Source organism: Rhinolophus sinicus, chromosome 16 (assembly GCF_057876585.1).
Source record: "Rhinolophus sinicus isolate RSI-liver-muscle chromosome 16, RSI-T2T, whole genome shotgun sequence".
In the NCBI taxonomy this organism is placed as follows: Eukaryota; Metazoa; Chordata; class Mammalia; order Chiroptera; family Rhinolophidae; genus Rhinolophus; species Rhinolophus sinicus.
This window is the reverse complement of record NC_142516.1, coordinates 70,454,605-70,478,239: the sequence shown is the minus strand read 5'-3', so window position 1 is coordinate 70,478,239 and position 23,635 is coordinate 70,454,605. Positions and strand designations below refer to the sequence as shown.

Genomic DNA, 23,635 nt, shown 5'->3' with positions numbered 1-23,635 from the left:
TTTAAATCCTAACCCTCTCTTATTCTCAGTTTTCTCACTTCTAAAAGGAGAATAATAACTATCCTACAGGGTTATTGTGAGAATAAAATGTGATAGTGTATATAAAGGCAGAGCTCTACATATGTTAATTATTATTATTTAGAGAAACAGAAATATTGCAAATGATGTCTCTCAGACATAATATCTCACAATTGAAGGGAGTATTAAAAGCCTTTCCTGTCACTCCTCTCCTAGGCAACCTGGAGGCACTGGATTAGTCTATCAAGGTAGATATTAAGGTCTGTTAAGTATCTCATAGTACAAATGAGAAAACAGGTAACTGTTTTCCTGAGGTTAAGAGATAAGTGGTTCAACAGGACTTGTGGAATCCTTCACAGCCTTCCACTATAGTTAAGGGCACATCACAACTTTTGTCTGACTTCTTCCCGGGAAATCTAGAGAACAAATATTAGGTTAGTTAGCCTCTTTTGTGGTAAAGAAGTTACTGCTGTATTGGGACTGTTCTGCATTGGCAGGCTTTTTTTCCTGGGCAAATGGGTGCTCCCCGTGCCAAATGAAGGCAACCTGCATGAAAGAGCCACTATGAGAGATAACGTAGGTCCTTTCAATAATGTCATCTTGGAGAGTAATGTGACCTCAGCAAATACTAGCTAGTGGTGAATATTCCCAGGGACTGTAGAATGACTACTCAACAAACCACAACAGAGATTCACTCATACAGATCAAGGGAACTACCAATATCATGTCCCTTGATCATGGGCCCCAAAGAGCCCTAGAAATTGCCCCATAAAAGGCATCCGCTTTAAAATCTGCCAGTCCCCGAGAACTCTAAGTTATCTATGACAGTTCCAGTTAAGCAAGAACTTTCCTGATCTCCTTACCTCTTCCAATAAATTGTAAAGGAACAATAGAGGAAAAAGCTAAGATGCTATTTGACTACATCTGTTGAGTCCTGCTTATTCAATTTAGTACTAGTTGCATGACCATGTTATATCAATTTTCATTGCATTAAATCATATTAACAGCTAATTTTCATACAATCTAACGTTATCTATATAGGATTCAAACCAAGTGATATTTGCAAGCATTTAATAGTCTCTATCCAACTAACTAGAAATCAAAATGCTATTTTCAGTTATTTACAGAAAGGGTAATCTTCATATGATTAATGGTGAGGTATCTACAATAGTGGGTAATGGTTTACCTATCTACAGGAGCCACTGAGTAAGTTTCTTATTACATTTGTAATTTTTGTTTAAAAACTAACTTCTTATAAAACCCACTGGATGATCTCCAAATCTGGCTTTCAGTGCTGGCTGTTTCTATTTCTGTTTTGAATATTCATAAAGCTGAGCCTTAATATTGAAAGTTTCCATTTCCTCCTTAACCAAAAATGAATAGGGAGAAAAAGGTAAAACTACAATGCTTTGGAAATGATATAGAAAGATAAATTTTACTCTATAGAAAGATAGTTCAAATCCAATGTTTCCTGCCAGGCAGGGGATGTGGGGGTTCAATCTCAAGTTTGCTTGGGTTCTTCAGAGAACTTAGGTAAAGTACCCTGGTGACTTCCAAGACTTGCTCACACCAAAATTGATTTCTCCTAGATTTCAAATGTTTTCTACAACTTTCACAACTCACCATTATCTGATTTAGGCATAGACCAGAACTTCTGAATTTACACTTTCAGAGACCTAGAAGTTATCATCTCAGACACCTTTATTCATTACATCCTTTTCTTTCTTCCCTCCTCCTCCCCCTCCCACCCCCCTCCCCACCCCCACGGACCTCTCTCCATTTGGGAAATAGCTCTACTGGGAAAAAAGTCCTATCATTAGCTAGTGTGAAGGTTTAAAGAGATTTCTGTGCTATCCATTTATTGTTCTGTGCCCTTGTTCAGTTGCCAGTCAGAGAACTAAATTAATCATAGAATTCCCAGGCTAAGCAATTTATTATTACCTTATCATCCATCAAAGCAGCTTTTTCTCTTCTCAACTTTCTTTTTACACACCGTACAACAACCGTTACCTCTTTCCTTTCTTACTTGTGTTTTTTGAAATGATGGCTGTCTGAAACTCTCCATTTCTCTTTCTCCCTTCTACCAATCTATTTTTCTTTCTCACTGTATCATCTGTTCGAGGGCCTCCTTTCTCCAGTGTTCTCTTCATCTGTCCTCAGAAGAAATCCACATTTTTCTTTGGCATGTTTTCTGTCCTGCTGGATATTGCTTCAACATATCAAACCATTATCACATAAAAATGTATAATAATGGCAGCTATTATTTATTAAGAAGTACAGATTGGTAGTTACATAGTACTCACAGGGATGTAAAATACAGCATAGGGAATACAGTCAATAATATTGTAATAACTATGTATGGTGCCAGATGGGTACTAAACTTATTGGGGAGATCACTTTGTAAATTATGTGGATGTCTGACTACTGTCCTGTACTCCTGCAACTAGTATAAAATCATGTTGGATGTCAACTGTAATTGAAAAAAAAATAATGGCAACTATTGCTTATGGGCATAGCACCTTACATACACCACCTACAAGCCTCACATTTATCCTGCTTTATCACAAATTAACAGAGGAGATGATGAGAGTCATAGATGTTATCAGCTTACCTTTGTCCCGCAGCTAACAAATGTCAAATTCAGACTTTGAGCCAGGTGTTTCTGAGTCCAAATTTTTGCAGTTCTATTCTTCCTCATTGCTTCTTTAAGTTCACTTCCTGAAGTTTTTGTTTGTGTTTCTTTCCCTAACAGAATGGGCTATAAAATAAACACCCAACACACAAAAAGTATGAAAATATCCAACTTCCCATACTGGGTTTAAAAAGGTAATAATTATTGTGCCTGAGAGTCCCTTTGATCATAATCAATGAAAAGTCTCTAGTCAGCTCCCTACAGAGTTTAGTTTCCTGCTTTATTCTTAATGAAACGAAGTTCAGCTTGTCAAACCTTGGTCACAGTCAGACATTAGGAGAAAGCTTTGATTGCACGACTTCTGCTGACAGTGAAAGCTAAATGGAGTCAGCAGTTTGCCCTTCTAGACTAAAACTGAGAAATACTTGTGATGAGAATAATAAAGCATAACCTTCCTACACAGTTTCCAAACTACATCAAAGAACTATGATGAGATAGGGCCCCAATTATCTGCTTCTGCCTCGCCAAGGCAAGTAGTGGAACAGGAGAGATATTCCAGATCTAAAGGGAGTTTGTCTGCTGTCTGCTTACCGGGTACTTATCCATCCTTCTTAATGATGGTCCTTCACTTTGACTGGAAGCAAAATAACCAAATGTTAAGAAAAAAAATATTAGATACTATCCAACTAAGTTGCACTCCTTTCTGGTTAAGTTGAAGCCAGGATTGAATTAGATACTATCATTTCCATGTTAGTTAGAAACACTCAGTGCCAGATTAAGGGATTTACACAATAAAACAACTTTTCCCTAAACCGTTACTGAAATCAATCAGAAACAGAATGCCAGTTATCTCCTTATCTAAGTGATATGTAGATTGAATAAACACTGCCAGAAAAGGCTGTACTGTCTAGCAGACTCTATTTAAAAAAAACAAAAAAAATCAAGTTAAAATAAACTGAATAGTACAGTGTATAAAATTTTTATCTTGAACATAGAATCATGTGATTGGAATAAAAAACATATTTTCTACCAAAGAAATGCTAAAAAGTATTTGAAAAATATTATTTTCCAGGAAATTGTTAATCGGCGCAGGGAACCCACACATCTTGGCCCCGTCCGTGAGGGACATATTCGAGAGCACCAGGAATTCCTCATTCTGTTACTGCTCTTAAATTTGCTATCTCAGTGAATGACACCAGGTCCCATCTGATTGACAAAAGGCTAGAAATCGTCTTTGCCTATTTCTCTTCTCACAGCCAATCCACAACTAATGCATTTCTATTCTGCTTCAAAATACCCCTCGAATCTGTCCATTTACTCAAGCCTGCTCCTATAAGCCTGATCGAGACCACTTTTATTCTGGCTCGAATTAATGCAACAGCTTCCTGACTTTCCAGCTTCAAGTTCTTCCCTCCTGAAAGTCTGTTTGTCATGCTGCAGTGAGATTAATCTTCCCCAAATGTAAATCTGATCATATTCTTTTGCATAAAACACCTTAATGGCTTGTCATTGCCCTCAGGACAAAGTGCAAACAGCTTATCACAATTTATAAATGCCTTGTAAATCATTTCCCTAATTATCTCTTCAGCCTCTATTATCTCCATTTCTCTCCTGTTTTTGCTCCAACCATTCTGAGCTACTTTAATTCCCCCATCACAGAGTGTTCTCTATTATTTCCAGGCCTGTGCATATACTGTTTTCTTTGTCTAGAACATACTATACCTCTTTCCACAAAGGATTGGGGTCAGAGGGTATAAGTGGAAATACACTGTTGCAAGGCTACTATATTTTACCTGGAGCAATTTGATAATAACTCTAAGTAGATTGTGATAATCGCTAGAGAAACAGATAAAAATAATATAAATACATACATAGAGATAATCGAAAGGGGAATCGAAATGCAGTACTAAAAACTAATTGATTAAAACAGAAAAAGATAAGAAAAGAAGGAATAAAAAATGTAAGTGATAAATAGACAATAGCAAAATGGCATACCGAAATGCAGCTATTCTAAAGAATTTGATTTTTTTTCAGAGAGTCTGCGGCTGAGATAATTTTTTACAATAATATTTTCTTTGTTTTATATAGATGAGAAAAGAATTATACTTTATAACTTGTTAATTTATTCTATTTATTCTAATAATTTTCAGTTGATTTCCTTTGGTTTTCAAGACACATTAATTTGGTCTATAAACAATAATAGTTTTACTACATCTTTTCCAAAAATTATAACTCTGATATAGGTCCCTATATAATTGATTTTGCTAGCACTTTCTGGGTCTTTGCCTTGTTTCTACATTCAGGGGGCATTTTTCTAGTTATTCACCATTAAGGTTGGTCCCAATTATTTTTTTTTTATGGATAGATTTGTTTAGATGTAGCTAGATAGAGCTATACATATAGACATAGACATGTAAACACGGTGATTGGAGAATTGTACTATCACTAATTGTTATTTTACAATTCAGAGTGAACACTGAAGTTTATCAAATACTTTATCTAAAAACATTGTTTTAAACTTCCGGTGCTTATGGATGAAATGTACCCCTGGGGATCTCAGGTTGAGAAGCACACTCAACAGACCTCTTGTTATTCAGTTGAGCAGTAAGTTCATGTGTGGTTAACTACCTACATGTAAAACATACTTCTGATCTCATTTGATACTTAATTTCAGTTAACAGGTTCACTGGCTTTGAATTTGCATATGAAAAGATTATGGCTCATTTATTATTTAAGGCCATTTTTTCCCTTAATTTTATGATTCTTCCTACCCTTCAATATTTAACCTAAATACTTGAAGAAAGCATTTTCATCATCATAGCTATTTTGGTGTCTTGATTCTGCCTCATCCCTGTGATTGATAAACACAAAGAATATAGGGAGATTTTGAAGATTTTCATTTGCCTCAAAAAAGAAAATCTTTCCATAAATCAGAATTTACTGAATTCTGAAAGAGGTATACCTTCTAAATGAAAGTTCTCTTTTAAAATTAATAAAAAAGAAAATTATACATGCAGGAAAAAAAGTCCCAGCCTCTTACACTGAAGGGAACTTTGTTTTGTTCCTTGAACCTCACAGCCTGATGTAGAATGAGGTTTCTTTAGCTTCACTTTGAACAGAGGATGATATCCCAAACATTAGAGACGCAGATACTGATTCAAACTGAATAGGTTTCCTTTGTCACTGACCTCTGTTTTTGTCACCTGAGTTCAAAATAGAGCCTTTTGTGAAATGTATGCTGTTTTGCTCATTGTCTGTGCTAGATGCTGTATGAGTCTCTTTATAGTTGTCAAATACTGCACTTGTCGTAACTCTAGGAAGCTACTATTATCATCCCCATTATCTCCATTTATAGCCAAGAAAAGGGAAGTGCGGGGAGGCGAAGTAACTTATCCAAGATCACGTAGCTAATAATGGCAGCTCTCTGCTTTAAGTCCAGATCTGTGAGAGGCCAAATCCAGGGTCTTTTCCATTGTACCTGCGGCTGCCTTATTTATGTCCCTTTATCTCTCCATGCCCTAACTCCTCTTCCTCCCTCTTTTGCCCCTTCTCCTGCAGGCCCGTGACCAAGGTGTAGACTAAGAGGTGGAGTCATGCTTCACACGACCATATCATGTTGGCATTGGCAGCCATTCCTGGGTCTGGCTGTGGTGGTAATCTTCATGGGGTCCACCATTGGCTGCCCTGCTCGCTGCGAGTGCTCTGCCCAGAACAAATCTGTTAGCTGTCACCGGAGGCGGCTGATCGCCATCCCAGAGGGCATTCCCATCGAGACCAAAATCTTGGACCTCAGCAAGAACAGACTGAAAAGCATCAACCCCGAAGAATTCATATCGTATCCTCTACTAGAGGAGATAGACCTAAGCGACAACATCATTGCCAATGTGGAGCCAGGAGCATTTAACAATCTCTTTAATCTGCGTTCCCTTCGCCTAAAAGGCAATCGCCTAAAATTGGTCCCTTTGGGGGTATTCACGGGGCTGTCCAACCTCACCAAGCTTGACATTAGTGAGAATAAGATTGTCATCTTACTGGACTACATGTTCCAGGATTTGCATAACCTGAAGTCTCTAGAAGTAGGGGACAATGACTTGGTTTATATATCACACAGGGCCTTCAGTGGGCTGCTGAGCTTGGAGAAGCTCACCCTGGAGAAATGCAACCTAACAGCGGTACCAACAGAAGCCCTGTCCCACCTCCGCAGCCTCCTCAGCCTGCATCTGAAGCATCTCAGTATCAACAATATGCCCGTGTATGCCTTTAAAAGATTGTTCCACCTGAAACACCTAGAGATTGACTATTGGCCTTTACTAGATATGATGCCTGCCAATAGCCTCTACGGTCTCAACCTCACCTCTCTCTCGATCACCAATACCAACCTGTCCACTGTCCCCTTCCTTGCCTTTAAACACCTGGTGTATCTGACGCACCTTAACCTCTCCTACAATCCCATCAGCACTATTGAAGCAGGGATGTTCTCTGACCTGATCCGCCTTCAAGAGCTGCACATAGTAGGGGCCCAGCTCCGTACCATTGAGCCTCACTCCTTCCAAGGGCTCCGCTTCCTTCGTGTGCTCAATGTGTCTCAGAACCTACTGGAAACTTTGGAAGAGAATGTCTTCTCCTCCCCTAGGGCTTTGGAGGTCCTGAGCATTAACAACAACCCACTGGCCTGTGACTGCCGTCTGCTCTGGATCCTGCAGCGGCATCCCACACTGCAGTTCGGCGGCCAGCAGCCCATGTGTGCTGGCCCAGACACCAATCGTGAGAAGTCATTCAAGGATTTCCACAGCACTGCCCTCTCCTTTTACTTCACCTGCAAAAAACCCAAAATCCGTGAAAAGAAGTTGCAGCATCTGCTAGTGGATGAAGGACAGACAGTCCAGCTAGAATGCAATGCCGATGGAGACCCTCAGCCTGTGATTTCCTGGGTGACACCTCGGCGGCGTTTTATCACCACCAAGTCCAATGGAAGAGCCACGGTGTTGGGCGATGGCACCTTGGAAATCCGCTTTGCCCAGGATCAAGACAGTGGGATGTATGTTTGCATCGCTAGCAATGCTGCTGGGAATGACACCTTCACAGCCTCCTTAACTGTGAAAGGATTCACTTCAGACCGCTTCCTCTATGCGAACAGGACCCCTATGTACATGACCGACTCCAATGACACCATTTCCAATGGCACCAACGCCAATACTTTCTCCCTGGACCTTAAAACAATACTGGTATCTACAGCCATGGGCTGTTTCACATTCCTGGGAGTGGTTTTATTTTGTTTTCTCCTCCTTTTTGTGTGGAGCCGAGGGAAAGGCAAGCACAAAAACAGCATTGACCTTGAATACGTGCCCCGAAAAAACAATGGTGCTGTTGTGGAAGGGGAGGTTGCTGGACCCAGGAGGTTCAATATGAAAATGATTTGAGGGTCTACCACTCACGCTATGGTTTCTGTGTCATTGTCGGTTACCAGTAGGACAGCCTGGCACAGTAAATTACAAGGTTAAAAAGGCAGCTTAGTACAGCTGCCCCTGTGTCAAAGCAGGGTCCACGGAAGCAGGAGGACTTCTTATGGAGACTTTCCACCTAAGGCAGGCAGGCATGTGTCAAAGCCCTTCACACAGTAAGATACTAATTGTTTGCATTGCAAATATTGGCATTCTGGGGATCTCAGTAATGAACCTGAACCTTTGGCTCATGCTCATGGATGGTTATTCAACATTTTCTACCACTGCAGAAACAAAAGAAAAAATTAAAAGGAACAACCTACAATGTAGGATTTACATATTAAAAAGACACATTTGTCTAAAACGTACTCTACAAAAACAATTTGTATCTATGATTATTTGTTAAATCCTTGCATCATACCATATTGTTGATTCAACACCACAAAGAAATTAATATATTCTTTATTCTTCCCTTTTTTTTTTGAAACATATATACTGTATATGTTTTAAAGCAATATGAATGAGAGGTTGTGCTTTTCGTTACTCACCACTATAGACCCAAGTGTGATTTCACCTTCCTTTACATGCAGATAACCCTGAGACTAGATCCCCGAGTTGTGGGAGGCGATATGTTAAAAGATGCGTTTGTCTCATATAGGATGCCAAGAAACAGGACCCAAGGCAAAACTGCTCAACTCTGTTAACTTCTGTTACTATAAATAAAGGCATGTGCCTAGTTTTGATACAGAATGGAATATTTTTTATACTTGTGATATCACACTGGACCAGTTTACTGTAACAAAGCCCTTGATTTCTCGAGAAGGTGGTGTGCCACTAGCTGTACCTGTAAAAGGTAGGTGTTAAGAATGAAAACGATCCATTTAACAACAACTTGATTTCACTTTCATCAGTTGCTACTACTGATGGGTTAATAGGAAATGGAAGAGAAGATAATTGTTATATACCATAGGGTAATAGTCACATCATAGCTAACATCAAGAATTCGGAAGTTCAGAAGCTCTCTGGACAAGGAGGAGTTCTTCTCAGATGCCAGCACCAACCAGGGGGATCCATGCATAACATGATGTTAATGCCGCTAAGAACCTGTTTAAAGCATGAGAGCTGTCGGAAGGCTGGACTGTTGCCCCTCAAAAGAAACACCTAGCCACGCTGACGTTGTCCATGCAAATACTGTACCCAAAGTATTACCTTGAATGGGCAACTTCAGGCTTTCTCCCTGCTTCTTTACAAAGTAGATAATTGGTTTTCATTTTGAAAATTATCCAGTGTAGACCAAGAGAAATCTGTCCTGTTTTTAAACAGGTGAGGTGAAATAAGGTGGATTAAAAAGCACTTACCAATTTTTTTCTCTAATGAGGAAAAGCTAAGATAATACCCCTATAAATATCTTAAATTGTGCTGACACATTTACCCCTCTGATCCAAGGATATTTGTTCAATTCAATTTGTATTAATGATTGTTAGTCAAAGTGAAAACATTATAGTTAAAAAAAAATTGGCATGCCATTGCCACCAGTGATCTGGTTCAAATGAAACATAATTAATTCCATTTGACTAAATGTTGAGTGAATGGTTTTCAAAGCATATATATTCATATGATCTGAGAAAGCATTGAATATAGAGTGTATTCATGGAATGTGATCTATTTAATCAGCACAGAACAGATAGGAAATTTCTACACTTTGCACATTTTGTGAGGGACCTGAAAATGAGCCCACTTTCAGATAGCATGTAAGCTGGAATAGAAAGGGTTTGCTGCCTGACATATCAGATTGGAGGTTTGACTTGCAAAAAGCTGGTCTTTGTTTTAATATTTGAAATTGTGAGCAACTTCAATAAAATTAAATTGCCCCAATAAAAAAGTGACAAGTCTAGAAATTGTTTTGCCAATTGGATAGCAGCAAGGCTAAACCCATTTCTCCTTTAATAAGGGGTGGAAAATGAGATAAGAAAGATTGAAGAATTGCCTGTTTGAGTCATTTTTCATTTGACTTTCCTGATGATTATCATATATCTTTTACAAATTCACTTCCCACTTGTGGCAATTACCTTATTTATATCTAACAATACAAATCAAGATCTGCTGTAAATTCTATCAAAATTACAACTTGTGTGCAAAAGAAATGGGTCTTTCAAATTTGAAAAGAACTAAGTTAATGTGGAGAAATAGTCTTCCAAAAGTTAATAGAAAATACTTTCTTAATTTTGCAACATTGTATGGAGTAAGTGCTTAACTAATTGAGCAACAACAAAAAAAGAAATATTGAGAAATTGAAAAAAGGGCTTTGTAATTTAACTGCTATTTTCTGTGAAACTAAAATTGACCAAAATTAGCTTAGTCAAATGAAATTGGATTACAGTGAACCCATCCATGAAAAGATTTAGTTTAAAAAACTAATTATTATTCCATTGGAAGAAGAGAGATTATATTCTCTCAGGGGGTTCCATATTCTGATCCATGGAAAAAGAGTTATTTAAGATATTAATAAGCATTCTTCCAAAAGAGAGTCCCATAGACTAGTGATAAGTTGGAAAAAGCTGCGTTCTGTAATCACCTCCTGGAAATTCAAACTCTTTATGAGCCTAATAAATTCTCTTGAAAGTCCTGTAAACAAGAATTCTGTTTAAGTTTGCCTGTGGTTTCTCTAATTTATTTGAGCATGAAGCATTTCCTTTCATATTGTAACTGTTAACATCTTGAAAAACCAGTTCTGCGACACCCAGTTTAGTCAACAATAGACTAAAACAGTACTACTCAGAGGTATTCTTAAAACCGATGTTTCTAATGAAAGTAAAATTATGTATTAGAATTTGGCTCCAATAGATTACGAAAAACATACCCCCTGTATAAGTGATCTGATCATAAAAATGCATTGGCCAGATATTTCTAGGAGAATTTTCTACTTTCTGCCTGAAGCATCACAGTAAATATACCTATAGGTAACTGAATGGCCACTTAATTTTTCTACTTTCTCACTATTGATGCAATTCTTGGGTTCCTTTATATATCTGCAAGGCTCTGATCTTGGGTTCCATTGACTGTAGTTCTGGGGCTCTATTATCTACTTCACAAAAGGAATTTTTCCTTATGGCTTCTACCTTTTTGTTAGAATAAACTAGACCACAGTAAAGACTAACAGCTCAGACCAGCATGGGGGCCAAATTTTCCCTTTAGTAGTTATTGTTGAGTTATTTTCTTCCCAGAGGATTTGCCTCCTAAGAAGAAATAGAGTTACTTGGCTCAGCATTTAGTTCTGGGTTGACCAGTTCTCTGTCTGTGTATATTAAGCATTTTCAGAAAAGTATTATTCCCTGTAGACATTAAATCTCTAGAAGGAAAAATTCTGTGACTGAGACCTTTAATGGTCTGAGACAATTGATCTGTGTCCCCAAATGTCTGAAATACATGCTAATAGAGTATGATAACTCACCAAATGATTTGCCCTAACATGTTCCTGGCAAGGAATTTCTGCTTTTCCAATTCTCGTGTTACATTTTTTAACCTCTTTCATTTTCATTGTATTCGTAAGTTTTCCAAATATTGTCAAAGTTGGAAAATGTAAACCAACTATTGCCAAGACTTGTACTTCCTAGCTCCTGAGGACGTTTGTCAGAACTGGTTTTGCTCAAGAAATGTTGCTTATTGCCAACTCCCCAATAATACAAAGACATTCAGAATTTGCTCTACTGATTTAAGGCAGATTCTTTTTTCATTGTTCTGTCAAATATTCTGTTCTCCTCAGTTCTCAGAGGAGCCCAGAATTACAATCTTCTATGACTTTAAAAAAAGGATTATTTAAATCTCACCTGTGTTGAAGCCTGACTTTTGTCACTTCCCATGACTCAAGTAGGAACAAATATATTTATATATCAGAAGGTACAAAAGAGAGGATGTGATCCTGGAAATGAAAAATTGAGTAGTGCCCCATGTAAATTAACTTACCCATCCGGGGTCTCTCTTCATCTCTATGTCAAGACATTTATTTTAACTTCAGGGACTATGCTCAGAAGCTGTTCAACAACACAGAGTATGTCTTGAGGCTTTCTAGGAAAGAAAAAATATATATCATTTTCAGCTTAGGAGGCTGAGACCTGACAAAAAGACATATCAAGAGTTTAAAGAAAGGTTGGAGGGAGGCACTTGGATCCATTTTAATTCCATTCCCTTTCTTATTAATTTTTATAGTTAACTTCTAACTGAAGAAAAATTGGAGATTACGTTTTTCTTTAACTTTCCTGAGTGTCTCTTTATACCTATTCCCTATATCCTGGTCACCTTTACATAGCTCACATAAGCTATTCCAAATGGATTTTGTGGCATGTGAACCTAGTAACAAAACCTTTGGGGTCAAAGCCATTCATTCTACTCAGTAATTAGGTAAATATCTTTATTACTCAGATTAAGGTCCTAGAAACACTCCCCCTTAGACATCATGTGTCTGGTTATTCCTATTGACTTTCCAACATTTTGCTTTGGAAGCTTCACCCTTTCTAATAAAATCTGTGACATTTTCTGACTGAGGAGTTTTAGAGTTGTTCTGCTTGAGGAATGAAGTGTCTGACTTGATTTTAGAACTGCAGGTTTTGGTTAGGCACAGAAGGTGATTCTTGGTAAGTTTAGCAAACACTTGACATGACTCTATCAGTTACTCTTCCCTTAACTCCTTCAAAAGCCATTCCCAGAAAAGCCTTCTCATCCTCACTCCAGCACAAGTATAACAGGGAAAGAGCAGCTTCACATAAGACTACAAAATCACAATGCTAGCTAATTAGCCATGATATTTAGTTAAGTTACCCATCAAAAACTGGGTAAAGGGGCCCTAAGCCTAGACTTGCAGGATTTAGCCAAATAAACTATGCTTTAAATTAATAATTCATGATAGATTTTCAACTCTGAAGTTGGTTTGTCTGTTTGGGGAACAGTAAATGTAGCTGCACATTTTTTTTCAAAAAGAAAAAAACAGTTAGGGAACGGAAACTACTTTATCTTATGCGAGCTTTTCAACAGATTGCCCAAAATGAAAAATTTTTGCAGGGGGGAAAAATAAGACATGAGTAAGAAGTTTGTGAAAAGTTTCTTTTCCTAAAACAGCCCTGGAGCGGATGTTCCCCTTTCAAAATATGGGAATCTGATCAAAACAAGCTGGCACGTACCCCCAACTGCCTTTCTCCTGTTGCCCAAGGTCTCTAATCCCTCTTCTCCCACCACCAACCCTGGAGAACATCCTGAGCAGGAGGAACAGAGCAGCGGCTACCAGCTCTCCTGAGACAGCCCCCAGAGAGGAGAGCTTTGGTATCCCTCCCCATTCCTGCCTCCTCTCCTGATCCCTCATTCTCCAGCTCTGCCTTACTCACCACTGTCACCTTCCAGCTGCTGTCATACCTCATCAATGAATGCTCTCTCCAGGGATAAGTCTTCTTTCATTGGTACTCAGAAATTCTTGGGTAACTGTTAAACTGGAAATTGCTTTAAAAAATAAATAAACCCTCCAGCCTATTTCACATAACACGTTAAAAGTTAAGACTTACTATTTGCATAATCACAGACTGACAGCAATCTTCAGCTTGAGTGATTCTGATTTTTTTTCTCTCTCTCTTCTAGAAGCAGGTGGGTTGATATAATGCCAGCCTTAAATAGAAGCTTTATTTATAGCCTTAGCAGAATGAGAAAGGAGCTGGCATAATCAAGAGAGGCCTGAATATTTTAAGAACTCCTAATATGTAATATATCCATTAGAAGACAACAAAAATGCAAATTTATATTCTAATAAGTTGGTTAACTATATTAATTTCAATAAAGTTCAAAAGATAACTTTCCATACTGAAAAATGGGTCAAAGATTTTGTACCTATTCTACAAGGGCCAATAAAAAAAAAAAAAAGCACAAATTTGGTTGCCATGTTAACTTTCGTCATTTTATTGCATACCTCCTATTCTGAATTGCTTTAATACCTTTAATCTTCACCACAACATAATCCATATAATCTACAATACCACAAAATTAACAAATAGTGATTAAGCAAGAAATTAAGACTTGCAAAAAAATTCCCTCAATCTTACCAACAATGTGTGTCCAGCAACACATCACATATCTATGTGATAGCAGGAGATAGGAATTGAGTTGTGAACAAATTTTGTGTAGAGGCCATTTGTAAGAAAATATGCTTTTTTTCCTCCCCAGTTATAAATTCATGTGTACCACACACATATGGGTTGCTTGATACCCAAGTCAGTTGTATCCTTTTGTTTTCTATTTGGTGTGGAGTGCCCCAAATCATAATTAATTGAAAAGCTATTGTTTATATATACATATATAAATATGTGGGGAAGGGTGGTTTGATTTTTTTTTTAAGTATTTAAAATGTAACTGCTTTAAACATTGATAAGCTTGAGCAGGATGGGGAAAAAAAGAAACAGAGGTGTGTCTGTGTTTTTATTTAATGTCTTTTATCAAATCTTATTCTGGGACCATCCCATGACTGAAAACTACTAAACCAACAAACTACAAAACTTTTTAAATGCCTGTTAGCTTGTTTTTGTTCTCAAAAAATTAGTGCTAATGACAAAAGTATACTGATTTAGGTTTGTGTCTCATTGACTGTTACTATTGATTTATTGTTGTGGGCATGTTTTTTTTTAACATGTAAAAATAAGTTAACTTATTTTATTAATATGTAAAATAAGTTTAAAAAAACAGGTTTTCTTTACTGATGTAAAGGGCTTAAGCATCTGACATCTCAGTTAAATCCATTGCGGTATTATTAAGAAGCAAAACATAATAAAAGACAATTGGAGTTAATATATTAGAAAATAATTCCTTGTTGAGAGAGGTAGGTTATGCGAGCTTTACTGGTTGCTTGTCTGCCTTCAGCACTGTTATTTGATCAAATAATCTACAAATAATCTCCAGTTAGAGAAGAAGCAGGTCCAGTGGAATCTGACTCTGATGTACGGTGGGTGGAGACCACTCAGAGGGACTAGAAGCCAGGCTATCAAGTTCTTCCTAAGCAAAATTCCCAAGGGGCCATGGTTTGACCTGCTGGATAGCCAAATCTAGGTAACATCAACCACACCATAAAGACATTCTACTTTAGTGAAGATAAATCCTGTATTACTTACAAAATTATCCCAAATTCATTTGATTTGGTTACATGAAAAGTAACAGGCATGACTTTAGGCCTGAAATATATCTGAGCAAGAACTGATGATAAGTTCAGCAAGACATACGTACGTACGTCATCATCACCTAGTTTTTCTCTCTGAGTTGGCTTTTATTCAGCCAATACCAATGATTCAAGATGTCGTGTATGATAGGAAGGCACAAAAACATAAGAGAAAAATCTTTTATCTCATCTTCAGGCTAACTGGAAACTAGGGGAAGAGAAGATTGTGTAGTGTTAAAGAGGAAAAGAATTAAAAATTTGAAAACTACGCTTGTGCTATCTTTTCGTTTAGAGTGAAGGTGCTCTCTCTTTCTTTGGTACTTAAAGGAATGGGTGTTAGGGAGATGTGCTGAGGTAGCTGTCATCCTATGGTATCATCTATACACACACATACACACCATATCTTGTTACATGTCTTCCAGTGAAGAGGGAGTAGTGGAGGAGGAAGCACAAAGCTAACAGGAAGGGTACTGGAAACCCTTCTCATTGATGACGAGACATGATGACAAATGACAAGAAAGCCCTGGATTCACCTCCAGACAGCAGCAAATACTCAAATGCTGAGACTGCTAGCAAGTGATTCACAAAATCCCCTCTGAGCTATTCTTTAATTGCAAAATGAAGAGCTTGCCACCAAAGAGGGATTCCCTTCCCCTTGAAGACTTTCTGGTAATGCCGGAGCTGCTTGGGTTAAGAGCCACATCTCTGACAGTAGGCTTTCATCTTATACTACTAAGCTAGCATGACTAAAACAAAGCAGATTTTTCATGAATATACCATATTTTGCCGTGTATAATGTGCTCTTGTGTATAATGCACACCCACGTTTTTAGCCCAAACTTTCAGGGAAACGGAATTAGTCTACCCATGTATAATGCACATCCTTATTTTTCCTTCACAAATTTGGGCAAAAAAGTATGCATTATACACAGCAAAATATGGCAGTTTTGAATGTATTGGGTATTTATATACCTCTGCCAATGGAGATATCACAAGTTAGGCTGTCCAGTAAACTCACTGATCAGGGATAAGGTGGTTCCAATACTTCAGGATTTAACAATGGGGGAAAATATAATGAAGTCAAATTTTTAAAGGAAAGCTAAACATACTTTGAACTCAGCAGCATATCTTCTGCCTCTGTACTCATAAAGACAGTCTGGCCATGTGCTGCTTCATAAATTTAGAATCCCCTCATAGTTTCATGTTTCTGGGAGTTTTTGTTTGTCCCCATGTTTTCCTTGGTCATGAGCACACTGCTCCAACTAGATGCCTGGTAATGGTTCCTTGTCACTTGGAGTCAAAATTAAAGCTATGGATTCCGACCTACTCCCTAAACGCTGATAAATTTATTATAGAACCCAATATTCTTTTCCTAATTACCTCATTGTCTGACCTAAAACTCAGGATGTGAAGATTAATGTGGAATAAGGCCACGTTAAGGAGGAAATAGAGAAATCTTAAGGAGATTCCTGAGGGGAAATTCACCTAGGAATTCTGCTAGTTTGGTAGAAATTTTGAAGATGCTGGCTTCTAGGGCTTTTCACTCTGGTGCCTTTCCTCAACTCTTACAAACAACCAAATGCAAAACTTAGGACCATCTATCAAAAAATTTGGATTGAGAAGGAAACCCCTTGGTATAGCCATGCAGGCATTATTTCATTCCATAATACTCAGAACTGGGTAAATCAGGATGTCAGGATATGTCAGTAAATCTCTCTAAACAGTACATGTATGAGTATTTTAATGCCAGATACACACACACACACACACACACACACACACACACACACACACATTACTAAGAACCATATGGAAAGGGGAAAAGAAAAGGCAGATGGAAAATATGTGGCTTATCTACAGATTCTCACTATTCTGTTTGGCCTCTAACAATTGAACTCAATCACTAAGAAGTCAAGATCTGAGAACTGAAAACCCAAGGAGAGTCTCCACAAAAAAACAAACAAAAACAAACTACTACATAGGTCACTACTTTGTTTGAAAGACCTAAATCTTATATGTGATTGCAGAAATTAGATCTACATTGAATAATTTTGTTCACTATGACAGTGTGAGATACCTCCATTTAGCAGACCCCACAAAGGTAACACATAAATGACCCTTTCTAACCACAGCAACACTAGTCATATTTTTAATCACAAGAGACCAAGCATGCTAGTACCACCGCACAGAAGCAATTCACTACATTGAATCTATTCCTTTAGCTACGGGCTATTAGCTGGATGTACAAAAGAACAATAGGTTACATTTATTATACACATTCAGGGCTCTCACAAAAGTTAGACAAACACTTATTTATACACACACATACAAATCCATACCATGGTATCCAGAGTTTCTTTAAGACTCCCTATCAGTTCAAACATCCTACTGGGAATTAATTTGCTAAGCACAGAACAAGCACATGACACAGGGAGATTACCAAATCAGCTCCACCATCCTGATTTATATAAGCTCGTCTATTTGAGCAACACCTGAAGAATCCAGTTGTCTCCACCTCAGTGGTCTCAAGAGGCTTTCACAGCACTAAATAAGAATGTTTCTGGTATTGACACAGGGCTGGTTTCAGTACATGGCAGCTGCTTTCTGTCCTGAGTCTTCCGGAGTGAAAAAATGGGTTCACAGAAATGGAAAGTAACACAAAAGTGCACCCTGTCTGGTGAGTCAAGAGAAGAATAGTTCATTGTTTTAGTTCAATGTATTTTCAAAATAGCATTTGATGAGAACTGGAGAGCACAAGATTCTCAAATGAGTGGCAATGAGAAAATAGGTACATGTAAGAGAATTTCATTGTGAAGGAAAATGGATGGTGTTTATATATGTAGTGCTGCCTCTAATATTCATCTTCATAGTTTGGGTTCCAAACCAACAAGCACACAGATTCTATATTAAAAATTCTATATTATTTTAAATAGCTGTGTATTTATATCCTTTTAAATGCTGCAAGTATTAGTTCAAGTGCATGCCCACAGAAAATTCAGGAATCTCCTTAACTCTTTCTTCCCTTCTTATTCGTGATTAGAAATTGGAAATCAGATTTCTCCATCTTTTATTTTAAAATATGTAGAAAATTTAATTATCTATTTATCCAAGCACAATCTTCATTCATTCATTCATTCATTCTACTATTTAATCATGCAATATCTACTGAATATCCATTATTACTTGTAGTGTCTTAACAGCACATCAGGAAATGAAGTTGTTTCAAATTGTGATCCAAATTTTAATCCTGCATTTCTCCACATTAACTTCTTTGGCTTCTCTGTTGACTACAACCTGTTTCTTATTCTATCATCCAAATCATGTGTTTTAGAGATGGGCCTTAGTGTCCAACTGGCCAGGCACTAAACTGGCTTTAAGACCTACCTGCTTTAATAATCCACTCTCAGGGAGTCAGAATAGTTAAGTACTAAGAAGACAAGGATCTGGATTAAGAGTCCCCAGGACTCTGTCACTGGATTCCTGTTTCTTTATGGACAAGCTACTTAACATCTCTGCATCCCCATCTTTCAAAATGATCGTAACACTACCTACCTCACAAAGGTACTGTGAGGCTTACCGTGAAAGCATGAGGGAACGGTGTGTGGAACTGGGGGCCTATTCCAAAGGTGCTACAGGATTTAGAGTGGTTGGACAAAGTCACTGAGTATGAGCCCCTCTTCTCCTGGAGCCCCAGGTCTGCCAGGATATGTCTAGCCCCTTTACAATTAGCATCTAAAATGGCCTTTACTATCAATTGGCTTGATTTATCTTTAATATGACCTCTACATGAAATCTACAAGATTGATCACAAATCCCCTCTTCGGAGAGATGCTGGTTTGGAGAAATTACTAAACTAATTTTAAGAAAGGATAATAAAATGATTCACTCCCAGGTGCAGGGGATGGGGGAACAGTTATTTATTTCAATATGAAACAATAGTTTGAATAGGTATCTTCAAGGGGATGCATTTTATTGGAGAAATTTATTGCCTAGGGCTTTCTGTTGTTTTCAGTCTGACTCCCCAGCTTTCTGTACCATTGTTTCAACATACATCTCCTTTCCCTTTTATTGGGAGGGAAGCTACAGTCCTCCTTGTTTCATGATGATTCTTTTCATGCAGTCTGTTTTGCTCAAAGGACAAATTTTTTTCAACAACTATTGTAATTATTTTCTTAGAGGGCCATTTTTAATTGCCATATTGTTTAGCTAAGCCCTATTGTCTTGGTGTCCTTCAAAACTGTCAGTTGCTTTAAAATACAGAGGTGGGAGGGGGGAGCTGATAAGCACATTGTTGTAATTGATTTGTATGTTTAAATTGTCTTATCAGAAAACGTTATGAATTTCATCTGTTGAGGCACAAAAATAAAATACTTTCCTAAAAAAAATTGTATTTAATTTTTGAATATTTTAAAACATCATTAATTCTTCTCTTTATCTTTTTAATGTTTCATTAATAGTGTTGCATTATTAATCATATAAGAGAAGCTTAGCCTTCTCCTATATTCATTAGCATAGCTCAATTCTTCATTATAAATACTTGGGAAAAAGTAAAATGAAATTATTCAAGATTTAGAATTGAAAAAAAATCAAGAGCAGCCTGTTCTGGGGATCTGCATTCAAGGCCGACCATGGAATTACACAGACAGATGGGTGTGAAGAAACAGGCCACCCAAGGTATATGGTAACATGACCCTTTTTTTTTTTCCAGTGGAAAATGTCACTCGGTGATGGGAAATAACCAGGAGATATCATTTCTGTCAGTTAGGAAACTTTAAAAAATGAGATGAACATAATTGAGCTTGATTTACAAAAGTAATCTCTGGCCAAGATTCTGCCATAGTAATTTAGAGAAACTTTAATTTTTAAAAGAAAACAAACATCACTGGTATCTTAGCTTGGGCTACCATAACAAAATACCATAGTCTGGGTGGCTTAAACAAAAGAAATTTGTCACATTTCTGGAAGCTGGGAAGTCCAAGAGCAAGGTGCCAGCAGGGTCAGTGTCTGGTTAGAGCTCTCTCCTATGTCATCACAGAGCCTTTCCTTGGTGGGTGCACATGGAGAGAGGGAGAGATCTCTTTCTTTTAATAAGGCCCACCAATCCTATCAGATTAGGACCCCACCCCATGACCTCATTTAACCTTAATTTCCTCCTAAAAGTCCCATTTCCAAATACAATCACATTGGAGGCTAGGGATTCACATATGAATGGGCGGGGGGACCTCAATTAAGTTCACAGCAGTTGGTTTCTGCATATTACTCATACCTTTATTCACCATAGCATGAGAGACAGTATGTAATGTTAGTAAGGCAAGTCAGGGAAGTCAATATAAACAAGTACAGATAAAATGAAAAAGGATTTCAACAACTAGCACAGCTTCTGCTCCTTCTTTTACTTAACTTTACTACTGCTTGTCTCTTCCAGGCTCTGCTGCAATTGTCACTAATTTGGGGGCAATTACATGATTTTGAATTCAATATCACCAAAATCCTTAAAGAGCGACGCCATTTGATTTCTCAAAACATCCCCAGAGAGCTATGCTATCCCTTCTCAAAAATCTTAACCCTTAAATGACTTTCTCTCTTATTCAATATCATCAAGTAGCTTAGTGCTTTCTGGAATCCCCACCCCTCATCCGATCCTCCTCTCAAACACTAAATTATCTTTGACAGAGCCCCCAGCCCCACCCACAAATGAAAGCATTATCCAGATTCCATTTCCAAGGAAAAAGACATGACAGCATTCTCCTCATGATTCAAAATGCACTCACATTCCAGACCACCTGTACCATTTTCAGTGTGCTGACTGGCTCCCCTACATGAGCCAAGTGATGGGCTCCGCGCTTGTGCTCCACGGTTACTTTTATGTGGAAACGTAAATCGACGTATTCTTGTCTAAACAAGCATTACAGCATTTGTTGAGACCATTTGCTGGACCTGAAGAGTCCTGGTGAATGACACGTCTGTCTGAAGAAGATAACTGCCTAAATGAAAACTTGCTCCGGATGCCCACAAGTCCCCCTGGAGCTGTCGCTGTTGGGTTTGCAGATAGCGCAGAACCAGAGTTTCATGCCCAGTGTGATAAGCCAGCATCTGTCCAATTTATTCATGAGGTTCCCAGTGAACCAAAATGCTGTGTCAGAGGACACACAGGAAGAAAATGTTCCAAAAATTGGGGAGAAAGAGTCAGCGTTCTCCTGTAAAACAACTTTCCTTTTTCAAAGATTAGATTTGTGTTCATGAAGCTTTATTATGAAACGCTCTTTTCATTACCTTTTGTGAACTGTAATTGGGTCAAGAGTACTGGCCTGTCTTGGCTGTGATTTCCGAAGCTGGCACTTGAATTTCTAAGGCCTCACATCCTATTTGTGTGCCTCTGACCATTTAGCTAAGCTCCTCAAACATGACTCATTCAAAGGTCTAGAACAAGACATATGACACTGAAGTAGTTAACAAAGGGTCATTTCATTTCATTTTTCCTAATTATAAAGGTAATGTATGCTGGCTCACTGCAGAAAATTTGGAAAATAAGGAGAGGTTGAGAAATAAATCTTTTATACTCCCATTTTTAAAGGCAATCAGTTACTATTACAGTATAATTCCTCTTGGTCTTTCCAAAACTATAAACTAAGATTTAAAATAGAGATTTAAAACACTTCCCTGACACCACCAAGACTCCTTCTTCTCCCACTCGTTCTCTTCCTCCTCCACCTCTTTCTCCTTTTCTTTCTACTTTTTCTATTACGCATCCCAGGGCCTTTTGTGAAGGGCCAGCAAAATAGCTCCCAAAGCAGAAATTACCTGCCTACTCCCTCACTACTCTCATTCAGGACCTCAGACAAGCGTTCTGAAAAAACCCTCTGTAGTGATCATGATGGAGTTCTTGTATCCTTAAACATTAATCTTAAAAAAAAAAAAAAGGACTCTTGCTCAGGTTAGTCTAAATAATCCTCTTTCAAATTTACACACCCAAACTAGAGGCAATAATGGTTACCAATTACCAGACACCACGTACCTGGAACTTTACAAAAACAAGCTCATTCAACTTCCCAGAAGCCACAGAAACGGGTACGATCTTTACCACTTGATAGGGTTTTTACCTGATGTGGTCTAATTCCAAAATCCATCCTCTTTCCACTCTGCCATGCTGCCTCTCAACTCTGAAACTTTCCTAAGTAAAGCAAAACTTGAAATCTTTTCACAAGGAGGCCCCTAACAGTCTCCCAGTGCCCTCTTGCTGTTAGTTGACATTCCTTTCTTTTGGGGGGCTTCCTCCTCCCCTACATATACCCCGGGCACCCTATATCTCTTATTCATTCCCCTGGTATTCTTTGCAATAACATCCATCTATCCAGTGAATGCTCTTATTGCTAATGTGGACCTAACAAAGGCTGCTCTGAAAGTGCAGGTGTAATTTGGTATTAATTAAAAACTAAATGATAGTACAGTGTAGTCTTTCGATGCCTGCTTGTAAAAGCTTATTGACTGTCTTAAAGGGCAAAGGGGCATTTCTCTTCTTCTGAAGTTATCAGTTAGTAATTGCGATTACAGCCACCGCAGGGAAAAAGGTTGTTGCTCTTCATCACCTTCAAATATCTCCTGCCCTCATATTAATAAAGCCTCTTTTTATTAGTTTGTTTGGGAAATGGGTTAGGAAATCCAAATACAACAGAGTTGTCTAGATTTTTGATTTCTTTTTTTCTGACACATTTTTCTGGATGAGAATGGGCTTTCTCTGGAATTGAAGTTAAAACAGGAGATAAAACTAGACTGTGCCACCATAGGTAGAGGAAACCCCATCTGCTTTTCACAGAAAATCGTCTCTGTCTGTTCTGCAGAATTCCAGTATTTGATCGACGGGAGGTCAGTCTTGAGGTAAATGAAACACAGAAGTTCCTTTGCCTAATTTGGGAACACTGGGTATTGAGTCAGGCTGGAAACTTCTGTTAATTGGGAAAGGAGAGGAGTAGAGACTGCTTTCTCCTCTTAAAGGTTAACGATGCACAAAGGACACCATGGGGCAGCTCTGACCCAATCATCACTGTCATCACCCCCAGGAGGATGAAAACTCCCTTCCAACTACCAGGAGAATAGAGATCATTAACAGTGGTTGCCTGCTGGTGTTCAATAAAGCAGTCTAAGCACGGCACTGGAAATTCATCTCACTCAGGGACAGAGAAGCAGAATGACAGAGTGATTCCAACACCGAAAGCGTAATATATTGAGGTTTCCAATTAAAGGCCTGCATGGTAAGCAGGGACAAGGCCGATTGCCCATGGGTGCTTCTACAATCTTTACAATGCAACATGGATTATTTATGTGCCTTCTCATCTCTGTCATTTTGTCATAGTATACTTTCATT

At 38.2% G+C, this 23,635-nt stretch overlaps 1 protein-coding gene across 6 annotated transcripts in view; it reads left to right on the top strand.

The window, feature by feature from the left end:
* Positions 1–19,671, top strand: part of LINGO2 (leucine rich repeat and Ig domain containing 2) — a 1,141,972-nt gene extending 1,122,301 nt beyond the window's left edge. For 4 of the 6 annotated variants that reach the window (XM_019736291.3, XM_074330289.2, XM_074330290.2 and 1 more), the window contains one exon: positions 6,209–19,671. In XM_019736291.3, coding sequence (XP_019591850.1) covers positions 6,244–8,070 — 1,827 coding nt within the window. In that variant the 5' untranslated portion in view covers positions 6,209–6,243 and the 3' untranslated portion in view covers positions 8,071–19,671. The remainder of the gene's footprint in view (positions 1–6,208) is intronic. The other 2 variants (XM_019736290.3, XM_088793616.1) reach the window with 1 other exon arrangement.
* The last annotated feature ends 3,964 nt before the right edge of the window (positions 19,672–23,635 follow it).